The sequence below is a fragment of the Coregonus clupeaformis genome, chromosome 15 (assembly GCF_020615455.1).
Source record: "Coregonus clupeaformis isolate EN_2021a chromosome 15, ASM2061545v1, whole genome shotgun sequence".
Taxonomy (NCBI): domain Eukaryota; kingdom Metazoa; phylum Chordata; class Actinopteri; order Salmoniformes; family Salmonidae; genus Coregonus; species Coregonus clupeaformis.
The window spans coordinates 36,210,017-36,224,971 of record NC_059206.1 but is presented as its reverse complement, the minus strand read 5'-3'; the positions used below and the strand labels follow the sequence as shown (position 1 = coordinate 36,224,971).

The 14,955-nt window shown below is 42.5% G+C and overlaps 1 protein-coding gene across 4 annotated transcripts in view; it reads right to left on the bottom strand.

The window, feature by feature from the left end:
* LOC121582500 (cip1-interacting zinc finger protein) overlaps positions 1-14,955 on the bottom strand; it is a 27,480-nt gene extending 12,525 nt beyond the window's left edge. For 3 of the 4 annotated variants that reach the window (XM_041898344.2, XM_041898346.2, XM_041898347.2), the window contains exons 1-7: positions 14,852-14,955; positions 14,102-14,392; positions 8,098-8,219; positions 7,076-7,254; positions 6,664-6,784; positions 6,327-6,417; positions 1,433-1,524 (exon numbers count right to left, since the gene is read on the bottom strand). In XM_041898344.2, the coding sequence (XP_041754278.1) occupies positions 1,433-1,524; positions 6,327-6,417; positions 6,664-6,784; positions 7,076-7,254; positions 8,098-8,219; positions 14,102-14,289 (793 nt within the window). In that variant the 5' untranslated portion in view covers positions 14,290-14,392; positions 14,852-14,955. The remainder of the gene's footprint in view (positions 1-1,432; positions 1,525-6,326; positions 6,418-6,663; positions 6,785-7,075; positions 7,255-8,097; positions 8,220-14,101; positions 14,393-14,851) is intronic. The other variant, XM_041898345.2, reaches the window with a different exon arrangement.

The window sequence follows — 14,955 nt, the reverse complement described above, 5'->3', positions numbered from 1 at the left end:
CCTGGACATGTACTGGCTTAAGCAGGGGGGACACATCTGGCACTGCAGGATTTGAGTCCCTGGCGGCGTAGTGTGTTACTGATGGTAGGCTTTGTTACTTTGGTCCCAGCTCTCTGCAGGTCATTCACTAGGTCCCCCCCGTGTGGTTCTGGGATTTTTGCTCACCGTTCTTGTGATCATTTTGACCCCACGGGGTGAGATCTTGCGTGGAGCCCCAGATCGAGGGAGATTATCAGTGGTCTTGTATGTCTTCCATTTCCTAATAATTGCTCCCACAGTTGATTTCTTCAAACCAAGCTGCTTACCTATTGCAGATTCAGTCTTCCCAGCCTGGTGCAGGTCTACAATTTTGTTTCTGGTGTCCTTTGACAGCTCTTTGGTCTTGGCCATAGTGGAGTTTGGAGTGTGACTGTTTGAGGTTGTGGACAGGTGTATTTTATACTGATAACAAGTTCAAACAGGTGCCATTAATACAGGTAACGAGTGGAGGACAGAGGAGCCTCTTAAAGAAGTTGTTACAGGTCTGTGAGAGCCAGAAATCTTGCTTGTTTCTAGGTGAACAAATACTTATTTTCCACCATAATTTGCAAATAAATTCATAAAAAATCCTACAATGTGATTTTCTGGATTTGTTTCTTCTCAATGTCTGTCATAGTTGACGTGTACCTATGATGAAAATTACAGGCCTCTCTCATCTTTTTAAGTGGGAGAACTTGCACAATTGGTGGCTGACTAAATACTTTTTTCCCCCACTGTATATATCACTGGTCATCCCCAAAGCCAACACCTCCTTTGGCCGCCATTCCTTCCAGTTCTCTGCTGCCAATGACTGGAACGAACTGCAAAAATCTCTGAAGCTGGAGACTTATCTCCCTCACTAACTTTAAGCATCAGTTGTCAGAGCACCTTACCGATCATTGCACCTGTACACAGCCCTTCTGAAATTAGCCCACTCAACTACCTCATCCCCATATTGTTATTTATTTTGCTCATTTGCACCCCAGTATCTCTATTTGCACATCAACTCTTGCACATCTATCATTCCAGTGTTAATACCAATTGTAATTATTTTGCACTATAGCCTATTTATTGCCTTACCTCCATAACTTGCTACATTTGCACACACTGTATATATATTTTATTTTTGTATTTTTTACTTTGTTTTGTTTACCCCATTTGTAACTCTGTGTTGTTGTTTTTATCGCACTGCTTTGCTTTATCTTGGCCAGGTCGCAGTTGTAATTGAGAACTTGTTCTCAACTGGCTTACCTGGTTAAATAAAGGTGAAATAAAAAAATTAAAAAAAGAGTGGAGGCTGTTATAGCAGCAAAGGAGGGACCAACTCCATATTAATGCCCATGATTTTGGAATGAGATGTTTGACGAGCCAGTGTCCACATACTTTTGGTCATGTAGTGTATGAGAACACAAACCTCCAGGCTGGCTGTCAACCGGTGGGCTTTGATACTCTGCTGCACTCAGGACCCTGTCTGTCTCAGGAGGCTGCTCCACAGTCTCCTCTAACCTGGGACAGAGGAAGGGAAGGATAGAGAGAAAGAAAGAAAGGATACATGTCACTACTAGCTGCTACTCTCCAAGGACTCATCTCAGCATATAGATAGCTAAGACTTATCTGAATAGGTACGTAAACATAACAAGAAAGAGGCTCGACACCCACCATCTCAGAAATGGTTTCTGTAGTTAGAAACAGATAAGACTAGCATTCCTACATTATTTTGTTGAAATATAATTTGATCTTTGATAAATTAATTAATTGCACCCAAATTGGCCATTTTCATTTTTAGGATTCATATAATAATCAATAAATATAGTACCTAACCTCCGATTTGGACAAAATAAAATGTATTCTAATAATGAGTAATCCCAAAAAATTGTCAAAAGCCACCAACAGACCCCCCACACCCAACCCAACAACGAGTATACAGTATCAGTTTTCTATGTTTGACCAATAGTATGATGTTGTGGCATGGAGTATTGTGTCTTCATCCTATGCAATGTATTCTCAGAATTTGGTGATGGGTTTTTTCCCCTGCTCAGATAAATTACTTGTTGAAGTTGTTAGGTTTATGTCCCAACCTACATCCTGATATTACCAGGTTCTGACCACTAGAGTTGTTCGATTCCCCCAATGTTAAATGGGATAGGTCACTGAAATTACAAAATGACATTGTTCCTCCTTTCCTGTAAGCAGTCTATTGACAAGGTATGACAGCAACCAACGCTTTTGGTTGTTGGCCACTGTTTCAAATGCTAACTCTTTTGCATTTGTGGCACAAATCCAAAGCAAGTCAATGGTACCTATATTAGAATTTTCCCACTTCATGTTAAAAAGTACCCCAAAATTGATTGTGTAAATCAATGACGCTATTTATAGATGATTTGGATATGGAGCACAAAAATGCTAATATTAGGTACCATTGACTTGCATTGGATTTGTGTGACAAATTCAAAAAAGTTGAAACAGTGGCCAGGTAAACAAAACCAAAGCATGGGTTGCAGTCATACCTTGTCCATAGATTGCGTACAGAGTAAGGAAACCAATGTAATTTTTTTCATACCCATCTACATACAAAACAAAATGCAATTGGCTAACCAAAAAAAAGTGAAAGATTTTCTGTGCAAAATTTCCAAATGACATCAGTTTGACCGGTTGTAAGGAAATATAAAGCTGTGAAAACAACCCAACATGTTTCTGATAAGATTTCAGGTTGGCTTCGATGCATATTTGATGTGGTTGAAATACTATCAGCTTTTATGATGCTGACTGGGATATGTTCCTTGGTAGCTTCCGAAAATAATTTAAATTTAGTATTCACTGAAACGGTAACTGAGTTTATCAGGAAGTGTATAGGTGATGTTGTGCCCACTGTGATTATTAAAACCTACCCTAACCAGAAACCGTGGATAGATGGCAGCATTCGCACAAATCTGAAAGCCCGAACCACCACATTCAACATTTTTTACATTTTAGTCATTTAGCAGACGCTCTTATCCAGAGTTAGTGAGTGCATACATTATTTTAAATTATAATTTTATTGTTTATTTTTCCCCCCATACTGGCCCCTCGTGGGAATCGAACCCACAACCCTGGCGTTGCAAACGCCATGCTCTACCAACTGAGCTACATCCCTGCCGGCCATTCCCTCCCCTACCCTGGACGACGCTGGGCCAATTGTGCGCCGCCGCATGGGTCTCCCGTTCGCGGCCAGCTAAGACAGAGCCTGGATTCGAACCAGGACCTCTAGTGGCACAGCTAGCACTGCGATGCAGTGCCTTAGACCACTGCGCCACTCGGGAGGCAAGGAATATAGCAGAATACAAACAGTGTAGCTACTCACTCCGCAAGGCAATTAAACTGGCAAAACATCAGTATAGAGACAAAGTGGAGTCGCAATTCAACAGCTCAGACACAAGACGTATGTGGCAGGGTCTACAGACAATCACGGATTACAAAAGGAAAACCAGCCACGTCGCCGACACCGACATCTCGCTTCCAGACAAGCTAAACACCTTCTTCGCCCGCTTTGAGGATAACACAGTGCCACTGACGAGGCCCACTACCAAGGACTGTGGCCTCTCCTTCTCCATGGCTGATGTGATAAAGACATTTAAGCATGTTAACCCCCGCAAGGCTGCCGGCTCAGACAGCATCCCTAGCCACGTCCTCAGAGCATGTGCAGACCAGCTGGCTGGTGTGTTTATGGACATATTCAATATCTCCCTTTCCCAGTCTGCTGTTCCCACATGCTTCAAGATGGCCACCATTGTTCCTGTACCCAAGAAAGCAAAGGTAACTGAAATAAATGACTATCGCCCTGTAGTACTCACCTCTGTCATCATGAAGTGCTTTGAGAGACTAGTCAAGGATCATATCACCTCTACATTACCTGTCACCCAAAACCCACTTCAATTTGCTTACCGCCCCAATAGATCCACAGACGACGCAATCACCATCACACTGCCCTATCCCATCTGGACAAGAGGAATATCTATGTAAGAATGCTGTTCATTGACTATAGCTCAGCATTCAACACCATAGTACCCTCCAAGCTCATCATTAAGCTTGAGGCCCTGGGTCTGAACCCCGCCCTGTGCAACTGGGTCCTGGACTTCCTGACGGGCCGCCCCCAGGTGGTGAAGGTAGGAAACAATATCTCCACTTCGCTGATCCTCAACACTGGGGCCCCACAAGGGTGCGTGCTCAGCCCCCTCCTGTACTCCCTGTTCACTCATGACTGTGTGGCCAAGCACGCCTCCAACTCAATCATCAAGTTTGCAGACGACACAACAGTAGTAGGCTTGATTACCAACAATGACGAGACCGACTACAGGGAGGTGGTGAGGGCTCTGGGAGTGTGGTGCCAGGAAAATAACTTCTCACTCAACGTCAACAAAACAAAGGAGATGCACCCCCCTATCCACATCGACGGGACCGCAGTGGAGAAGGTGGAAAGCTTCAAGTTCCTTGGCGTACACATCACCAACAAACTGAAATGGTCCACGCAGACAGTGTGGTGAAGAAGGCGCAACAGAGCCTCTTCAACCTCAGGAGGCTGACGAAATTCGGCTTAGCACCTAAAACCCTCACAAACTTTTACAGATGCACAATTGAGAGCATCCTGTCGGGCTGTATCACCGCCTGGTACGGCAACTGCACTGCCCACAACCGCAGGGCTCTCCAGAGGGTGGTGCGGTCTGCCGAATGCATTACCGGGGGCAAACTACCCGCCCTCCAAGACACATACAGCACCCGATGTCACAGGAAGGCCAAAAAGATCATCAAGGACATCAACCACCCGAGCCATTGCCTGTTCACCCCGCTATCATCCAGAAGGCGAGGTCAGTACAGGTGCATCAAAGCTGGGATTGAGAGAATGAAAAACAGCTTCTATCTCAAGGCCATCAGACTGTTAAATATCCATCACTAGCACATTAGAGGCTGCTGCTGCATATTTAAATCACTGGCCACTTTAAGAAATGGAACACTAGTCACTTTAATAATGTTTACATATCTTGCACTACTCATCTCATATGTATATACTGCATTCTATTCTATAATATTCTACTATTCTTATCTTAGTCCATGCCGCTCTGTCATTGCTTGTCCATATATGTATATATTCTTAAATCCCATTTCTTACTAGTTGTGTGTATTGGTATATGTTGTGAAATTGTTAGATATTACTTGTTAAATATTACTGCACTGTCGAAGCTAGAAGCACATGTATTTCGCTACACCCGCTATAACATCTGCTAAACACGTGTATGTGACAAATAAAATATGATTTGATAAAGATAGCACCTACAGACGGTATCTAACTGCACATTTGCATTCTCTCAAGATGCTGAAATAAAGAAATCATATTTCTCCACCCCTGTTCCAGGGTAAACATTTTGCTTACATCTGGTGTATCATTTTACTTCAAGAAATGCTTAATTCTGCAGGAGTTAATAGTAAAGCTATGTGAGAGGTTAGACCTAGAGTCAGTGTCTAGATTTCAGTTTCCATTTAACCCATCTGAACAGTAGGCTACAGTTCCCTTGACGTACCATAGGCATGTTGGGACTGTCGAATTTGTATAAAGCCTCACAATGATCACACATAGCCGGCACTGCCATCGTCCTCTTTTACCACCTCAACAAATCTTTCCCAAACATTACTTTTCTGGCCCTCCCTTCTCTTTATTGTAAACTTTCAATTTCTCAGCTTTTCTCTTATTGAATTTAACTCCGACATTGTCCTTTTTGCCTCCGTGCATCGATGTTAACCGTTTCTGCCCGTTCCCAAAAGCATTTTGCGATTGGCGTGTAGGCTATTTGGCGCGCGTACAGTTAGGTCCTAAAGCTTACGCATTAATGCCAGATAGCATAAAATAATTGAAGAAAAACCTCAATGTAGCCTATAGATATAAATTGCACAAGAATTATACATTTATTGATTTAAGGTATTGTTTTCTTTATTCAACATGCCCACCACCTACCCGCCCTTCATCCACACAATATTTAATAACCCTAAACCCGCCCGCCCCGCGGATAAACCGTGGGGACTGCTGGTTATGAGTAAACCCGTGCATCACTAGTGTGGGGGGTCCAAGGGTGGCTTGGGGTGCTATCAATTAGCTTAATTTCTCAGAGATCAAACTTTTTTTCAACAACATAATGTTGTGGGAATGCTTATCTTATCTGTTTCTAAGTCCAGAAACAATTTCAGAACAATTTGAGATGGTGGGTGTCATGGCTTGCTGAACTGAAATGGAATGACCCATGAGGAATGCATTTATTCAAACTCAAAACAGTACTACTTACCCCTCTGTCCTCTGCTTCTTCAGCGCTGGCTCCTCAGGCTCCGGTTGCACTGAGGGCTGTGCCTGTCCATCTGGCCTTCCCACTGCTCCATCTGCAGGGAGAGGGATACAGGGCTATCATGTGCTACTGTACCAACCACAGAATTACTGTTTCACACCCACTCAAAAACATACAGAGAAGGAGACATAGGAAAAGAGGAAGCGACCAAAAAAGATACATATTTTCAAGCTTCTGAGATCTCACTAGCTGCAAATAAAAACACTAACGAATGCTACTGCTAGCAGGCGTTGCTAGCTGGTGTTGCCATCTTGCATTGCGTGTTCAGGTACGGTCCTACCTTTGAGAGCCTTGTCATTGGTTTCCCCTGCTGTCCTGCTGGCTGCAGGTCGGCTAACTGTGCTCCCCACGGCTCTCTGCTCATTTTCCCTCTTCCTATCCGGCTGCCGTGATGCATAGTCCTACATGAACAGGGTGAGGAATTGCATCACCTGATCAGTCAGCATTCAACAACAGCCAACGTGTGCAACAGGTATAGTGGACTCAATTGTTAAAGAGCTCATATTATTGACCAATACAGTATTTCCATACGTAATTGTCATTAAGTCTCCTCTTAGCTTTGCCCCACAGTATCAAAACAATCTTTGCTAACTGAGTAAAACACAATAAAACTGTTAGTTAGTCAAAAGGAACGCTCAGATTGGGTGCTCAGTGCCTGGTAATTATCCATAGTTAAATAGAGGTTTGATTACGTTGTTGTTGTTGTTGTAGTAGCGGGCGTGGGGGTGGTAGTGTCGGGCAGGGAAGCCCATGTGGGGGTTCTTGATGGCCATGCCCATGGGTACAGGGCCCATGAGAGAGGACCGGGCCCCCGCAGCAAAGAACTGGGTGAACTGCTGCCCACTCACCGCTGCAAAGCCCCGCATGCTACCTGGAGTGCCAGGAGGGAAGGAGAGATAGAGGTAGGAAGAAAGTGTGGGAGAGGAGGAGATGGTGGATGAGTATGAGGAGAAAGAGATATAATTGGTAAGAAGTACTATACACCACTGCTGAAAAAGTTAAGTAAAAATACTTTAAAGTACTACCTAAGTCGTTTTTTGGGGTATCTGTACTTTACTATTTTATATTTTTTACAACTTTTACTTCACTACATTCCTAAAGAAAATAAATGTACTTTTTACTCCATACATTCTCCCTGACACCCAAAAGTACTTGTTACATTTTGAATGCTCAGCAGGACAGGAAAATGGTCCAAGTCACACACTTCTCAAGAGAACATCCCTGGTCATCCCTACTGCCTCTGATCTGGCAGACTCACTAAACACAAATGCTTAGTTTTTAAATTAAAGAAAACAAGAAAATGGTGCCGTCTGGTTTGCTTAATATAAGAAATGTGAAATAATGTATACTTTTACTTTTGATACTTAAGTATATATTTGGAATTTAATTTAAAATGTTGATACTTAAGTACATTTAAAACCAAATACTTTTAGACTTACTCAAGTAGTATTTTACTGGGTCATTTTCTATTAAGGTATCTTTACTTTTACTCAAGTATGACTATTGGGTACTTTTTCCACCACTGTTTTTCAGCAATAGGGTGGTGCCATAGTTTCTATCAGGTGGCCTTTGGAGCTACAAGGCCCACCAAATCAATTGAATTGCAGTCAAATCAAAGTGTTGACAGCTTTTTCACGTACACACTTAGCTGTAGATACAAATATGTACTATGGTATTTTCTTTTCTCCCCAATCTACTTCTGAAATGCGCTCACCTTGCATCTGCTGCATCATTATAGCCCCTTGTAACATTGGGTTGGGGGCCATGATGGAGGCCCGAGAGGCCATGTTGACCACACGGGGAGGAGGCGGAGCAGGGGCTGGTACAGTCATGGGCCTGGTCATCACAGAGGGAATGGGCATTACTAAACAGTATTTATATACTGAACAAAAATATAAAAACGCAACAATTTCAAAGATTTTCCTGAGTTAATTCATATAAGAAAATCAGTCAATTGAAATAAATTAATTAGGCCCTAATCTATGGATTTCACATGACTGGGCTGGGGTGCAGCCATGGGTTGCCCACCCACTGGGTAGCCAGGCCCAGCCAATACAGACAGAAATACTCCTCAGTTTCATCAGCTGTCTGGGTGGCTGGTGTCAGACGATCCCGCAGGTGAAGAAGCCGGATGTGGATGTCCTGGGCTGGCGTACGTGGTTTGCGGTTGTGAGGCCGGTTGGACATACTGCCAAATTTTCTAAAATGACGTTGGAGGCGGCTTATGGTAGAGAAAGGAACATTCAATTATCTGGCAATAGCTCTGGTGGACATTCCTGCACTCGGCATGCCAATTGCACGCTCCCTCAAAACTTGAGACATCTGTGGCATTGTGTTGTGTGACAAAACTGCACATTTTAGAGTGGCCTTTCATTGTCCCCAGCACAAGGTGCACCTGTGTAATGATCATGCTGTTTAATCAGCTTCTTAATATGCCACACCTGTCAGGATGGTAAAGGAGAAATGCTCACTAACAGGGATGTAAACAAATTTTTGCACAAAATGAGAGAAATAAGCTTTTTGTGCGTGTGGAACATTTCTGGGATCTTTTATTTCAGCTCATGAAACATGGGACCAACACTTTACATGTTGCGTTTATATTTGTTCAGTATATTTACACACAATACAGCCAGTCTGAAACAATTGGCCATGTTCATTTCAATAACAAATATTATTTAAACATTAAATGTGGAGTGCGTTCAGTAGGACAGAACAGTGTTCCATGTTTAATTCAACAGGAACTATACTGCTCTGAACGACCAGGAGTGTATTCATTTAGACGAAGACCATAGCAAACAATTTCAAAACGTTTTGCAATGGAAACCTTTTACTCCAAACGAAAAATGTTTTGCAACAAAAACAAGAGTTTCTATTGGATACATTCAGGTATGTCCCTCCCCGTTTAGTTCTATTTACTTCTGTTGGCTTCCAGTTGTTTCCTAGTGAATAAACCCCAGTTGAAGAAAGTTGTGATTATGGGGGTGTGCTGCACAGGTTTTTGCAAATGGTCACACCCAATTCGATTTCAAATGGTCACAACCATGATCAGGCCATAACCACCACACCTACCAAACAAAGCTACCTCAAAGACTGTTGAATGTTGCGCAGTGTTTGGGAAAACATGTCTTACAAACCATTACAGAACGTAGGGAAATGTTTAATGACCTGAACGCACCCCTGGCAAATTCAACCAAGATAAATAGCAACCAGTGGTGTAGTGGAGGGTATACACACTCTTTTTTCAGTGAGCATTGTGTATACTCACTTCTAAAGGCGGACCCCAATTAATCGACTGGTAGATTGCTTGGTCGATGGGCGGTTGGTCGACCAAGATTTGTTTTAGTAGAGCAGCAGCAAATATATTTTTTTTATGACACACGAGACACCTGTCTGACTTGCACCAATCTCAGTGAACTAATCCATTGCAGAGGCCGCGGGGATGGCACAGTCCAAGAAGGGGAGTGTGGCTAAGATGCACGTCTCTCTCCAGAACATGCTCTCTCCCGCCAATCTGTTCACATTCATTGTTTCATAACTTAATTGTGTGAATTATTTGCACTTGATTGTTAGTGTCTTATCAATTCCCCTTTACATATATCACCAGTAGTACAGTTGTGGTCAAAAGTTGAGAATGACAAGTATTGGTCTTCACAAAGATCGCTGCTTTAGTGTTATGATATATTTTTGTCAGATGTTACTATGGTATACTGAAGTATAATTACAAGCATTCCATAAGTGTCAAAGGCTTTTATTGACAATTACATTAAGTTTATGCAAAGAGTCAATATTTGCAGTGTTGACCCTTCTTTTTCAAGACCTCTGCAATCCACCCTGGCATGCAGTCAATTAACTTCTGGGCCACATCCTGACTGATGGCAGCCCATTCTTGCATAATCAATGCTTGGAGTTTGTCAGAATTTGTGGGTTTTTGTTTGTCCACCCGCCTCTTGAGGATCGACCACAAGTTCTCAATGGGATTAAGGTCTGGGGAGTTTCCTGGCCATGGACCCAAAATGTTGATGTTTTGTTCCCCGAGCCACTTAGTTATCACTTTTGCCTTATGGCAAGGTGCTCCATCATGCTGGAAAAGGCATTGGTCGTCACCAAACTGTTCTTGGATGGTTGGGAGAAGTTGCTTGATGATCCGATAAATGGTTGATTTAGGTGCAATCTTACTAGCAGCAATATCCTTGCCTGTGAAGCCCTTTTTGTGCAAAGCAATGATGACGGCACGTGTTTCCTTGCAGGTAACCATGGTTAACAGAGGAAGAACAATGATTTCAAGCACCACCCTCCTTTTAAAGCTTCCAGTCTGTTATTCTAACTCAATCAGCATGACAGAGTGATCTCCAGCCGTGTCCTCGTCAACACTCTCACCTGTGTTAACGAGAGAATCACTGACATGATGGCAGCTGGTCCTTTTGTGGCAGGGCTGAAATGCAGTGGAAATGTTTTTTGGGGATTAAGTTCATTTTCATGGCAAAGAGGGACTTTGCAATTATTGCAATTCATCTGATCACTCTTCATGACATTCTGGAGTATATACAAATTGCCATCATCAAAACTGAGGCAGCAGACTTTGTGAAAATTTGTATTTGTGTCATTCTCAAACTTTTAACGTTAATTCCTTTAATTTCTGATCTACAATGTTTGTTTGGTTACAGTAATTTCTGATAATGCATTCAATATATTACTATTCCAGTCTTTTACCGATTTAGCATGTAAATCTTGGTGGGGCAAACTTCAAAAGATGCATGCCAGCAAAGCCACAACACTAAACAATACATGAATTGCACTATAACGGTGACCACAAACTGTTAGGGCCTACATAAAGCTGTCCCAACAACAGTCCAAACACTTTACCCTGCTACACCTGATTATCAGAGATGCCTTGTCTGGTAGCAAAACAGTTCATTCAACCTCCTTTACAGCCTTTTAAAAAAACATAGCTGATATGGCTGACTTGCTTAAACAAATGTGGTTTCTACTGTCAATTGAGATGTACAAACTATGGCATAATGGGACGACGAGCAGATAAGAGGCAATCTGTAATTTCAATTAAGACATTAATGAGCGAGCTAGGACAGACGTAGTCAATATAACTATTTCTTCAGCACTTTTGAAATGTACAGCGACAGAATTCAGAACATGGGCCGTTCTTACAGTATTCTCCCTGTACACCAAGTCAGAACCGTAGGATAAATAAAGGGGGCCTATGAGCAGACAATGAAAGCTATTACAATATTCAATTATTACATTTCTCTAAAACAGGCTATAGGCTAAATGTGCACCACCAAGTCAGAACAGTAGGCAAAATTATTAGGGAAAAGTGACCAAATTATTAGGGTGAGGCACATGGGCTACTAACAGCTTACTACACAACATACACGTATTACTTTCTTAGCTACAGTATACATATCTCCCTGGCATATTAAATCATTTACGCAGCAGCATACAATACATTTTTGGACTCTCCTTGTTGTGCTGTGCTCACTTGAACAGGAAGGTGGTGCGGCAGTCCTTTGTAAGCAAACTTTGTCATCAAACTTTGTCATCAAAGTCTGGCATTCTCTGAATTTATGGCGCTTTCAAGACAACTGGGAACTCGGGGAAAAACAAAGGTTGAATCATGATGACGTTAGTGATCTTCAGGTCGGAGCGCTAGAAAGAGGCCAGAGTTCCCGACTTGAAATTCCGAGTTCTATCTCAAGGCCATCAGACTGTTAAATAGCCATCACTAGCACATTAGAGGCTGCTGCTGCCTATTGAAATCACTGGCCACTTTAAGAAATGGAACACTAGTCACTTTAATAATGTTTACATATCTTGCACTACTCATCTCATATGTATACACTGCATTCTATTCTATAATATTCTACTGTATCTTAGTCCATGCCGCTCTGTCATTGCTTGTCCATATATGTATATATTCTTACATTCCATTCCTTACTAGTTTTGTGTGTATTAGGTATATGTTGTGAAATTGTTAGATATTACTTGTTAGATATTACTGCACTGTCGGAGCTAGAAGCACAAGCATTTCGCTACACCCGCTATAACATCTGCTAAACACATGTATGTGACAAATACATTTGATTTGGATGACCGTTCAAAATGTATTTTCCCAGTCTGAGCTCGTTTTTCCCACAGTTCCTATTTGTCTTGAACTCACTGAAGTCAGATTTCCCAGTTGTTTTGATCGCAGCAGAAGTCATGCTGGATTGACAGCATGGCCAATGTTGAATGTTTATCCTTTTAAGTTTGGAAAAGAGACCCTTAAACCCAGACTTGGGACCACACATCCACTCCACTGAATAGCAGGCTAGTGATTGCTTTGCAATGCTTGCAGTTAGCCACTGATTCCTTCCAAACCACTCATTGTTGAATTTGCGATTTCCAACTTGTTGTGTAATGTTTATGTCCAATGGCCGATGAGCACCAATACGTTTTATCTATAATTTATCTTCATATGACAAGGATTTGCCAGTAGATTGTAGACTTGATTCATGATGATTACTGCTAGCTTGCTAGATAAGATTTTGAAAGTATGATGTTGACATGATCTGTCCAATCAAAGCTACTGTCGATATAACGTGATTTGATGTAATTTTATCTGTGGCCAATGACCTTGAGCCTTCTTGGATGGGCAATTCTAATGTAACTCTATGGCAGCACCCAAGGGGCTTGAACTTTCGAGTTCTACCCTTAGATGTTGCTGTGAGTAGTGTCCCCATGAGTGACAGAACACTGAGCCAATCACGGCGCAACTAGAGAACATTACCAACCCCTAAGCTCCGTATTTTCCGCTGGCTGCCCCACCACCATAGAAAGCACTGAGCTAGGCTGAAAACCCTGCATTTTGGAGCTGCCTTACTCAATAAAGCAAAAAATAGACCAAGTTTGTATGTGGCTTTATTAACTCAATGATTATTATTTGTATTTATTTAATGCCAAAATAACATGCAAAACAGGCCTCAACAGGTGGGCCACTGCTGGTCTGGTATAAGCATGGTTGTGGACTTAGAACATCATTTTTTCTTCTTCTATAAAACAAATATATTTTGAAAGTGAAAACCTTAAAACCATAGGAAAACATAATTTTCACACAGTGCGCCATTCTGTCGCCGGGCGGGCTGTTTGGGACATTTTTGGCAAAATTCGAGTATATCGACTTCTCCAGGCACCACTGTCAGAAACTGTTGTTAGCAAATAGCACTTAGATTTAAGGCTGCATTCGTAAATTCACTCTATCTACTCCCGATTTCAGAGCACTCTCGTCAGTGTGCCAGAGCACAGAATAACTGATACATTTTTCAAAGCGCAACACCCGTTGAATATGCCCGGTGTCAGTAAACGTCGGGGGGAAAACCTAAATTAAATTGTTGCCAGCAGCACAGTTACTAACATGAAAACAGCCCAACCAACTCTGCTAGGGCGAGTAAAATGGTCAGTGTGAGGTGTTCTCTCGTTTGTGTCTGGAAGTAACTAGGAAGCTAGCCAACGTTAGCTTGGGTGCTTGACTGACGTTGTGAAGTAAGAACGCTCAGATCAACCCTTCTCGTCCTCCGCCAGAAAGTCGAGTGTGCGCTGAACGCTCCTAGAGCGAAACGCTCTGAATTTACAAATGACCCGGAGCGCACTCTGACACACTGGAGGCAATTTATGAACGTACACTTAGTAGGCCTGCTTATGCACAATCTCGAGTTCACATTTCTTACCGTCCTCCTTGGTGATGATGATGATGATGATGATGCCTGGGAGCATGGTGCGATGGAGGCGGTTGTGGTGGCGCAGGAGGCGGCGGCGGTGGAGGGGGCTGCTGGAACAGTTGCTGAAGCTGTCGCAGGTGACGGTGAAACTGTTGCTGCTGCTGCTGTTGCTGATGGTGGTGGTGTGGGTTAAACATCCCGGCGTTGTGTTGTCGGTGCTTAGTGCTAAACTGCGTGTGTCCGTGCTTGTTTGCAGAAAAGCCCGTTGACGACACCTCCTCGGCTCAGGTCAGGATCTTGCTAAAGGAAAAACAAAGCGTTTGATAATAATCTGATCCACAATAAACCTCTAATCCAGCTAATGTTGTCATGTTGAGTATACAGTACATAGCTACGTTAGTTAGCAACAACTCTCTGGCTATGGATAAGAAGGTAGCTAAATAGCTTATAGCTAGCTATCTTTGTGTTTTTTTGTAGCATGTGGTTTCTAGCTAACGTTAGCTAGCCAGCAATATCAAAACTAGTCAGTGTCCACCCTCTCTGGCTAACATAGCTATCTATCTACCCTAGCTATAACGTTTGTTTAGCAGCCTGGCTAGCTATTTGGCCTAGCATTAGCTAGCTAGCTATTTTTGGCTAACAAGCTGTTTAGCTAGTTGAGCTGCCATTTTATAACATGTAATCGGAATAATCAATGGTAGTTACATTTCAATTACACGTTGTATTATTATATATTTTTACCGTATTAACGTTACCTACTTTTTAACGTAATGAATGATTTTAGAAGTACAGGTTTGCGACGGTCTGCCGCCTGTTGAAAGTTAGCAGCGATTGTTCCGTTGAGACTGCGCACTTGCTACCGG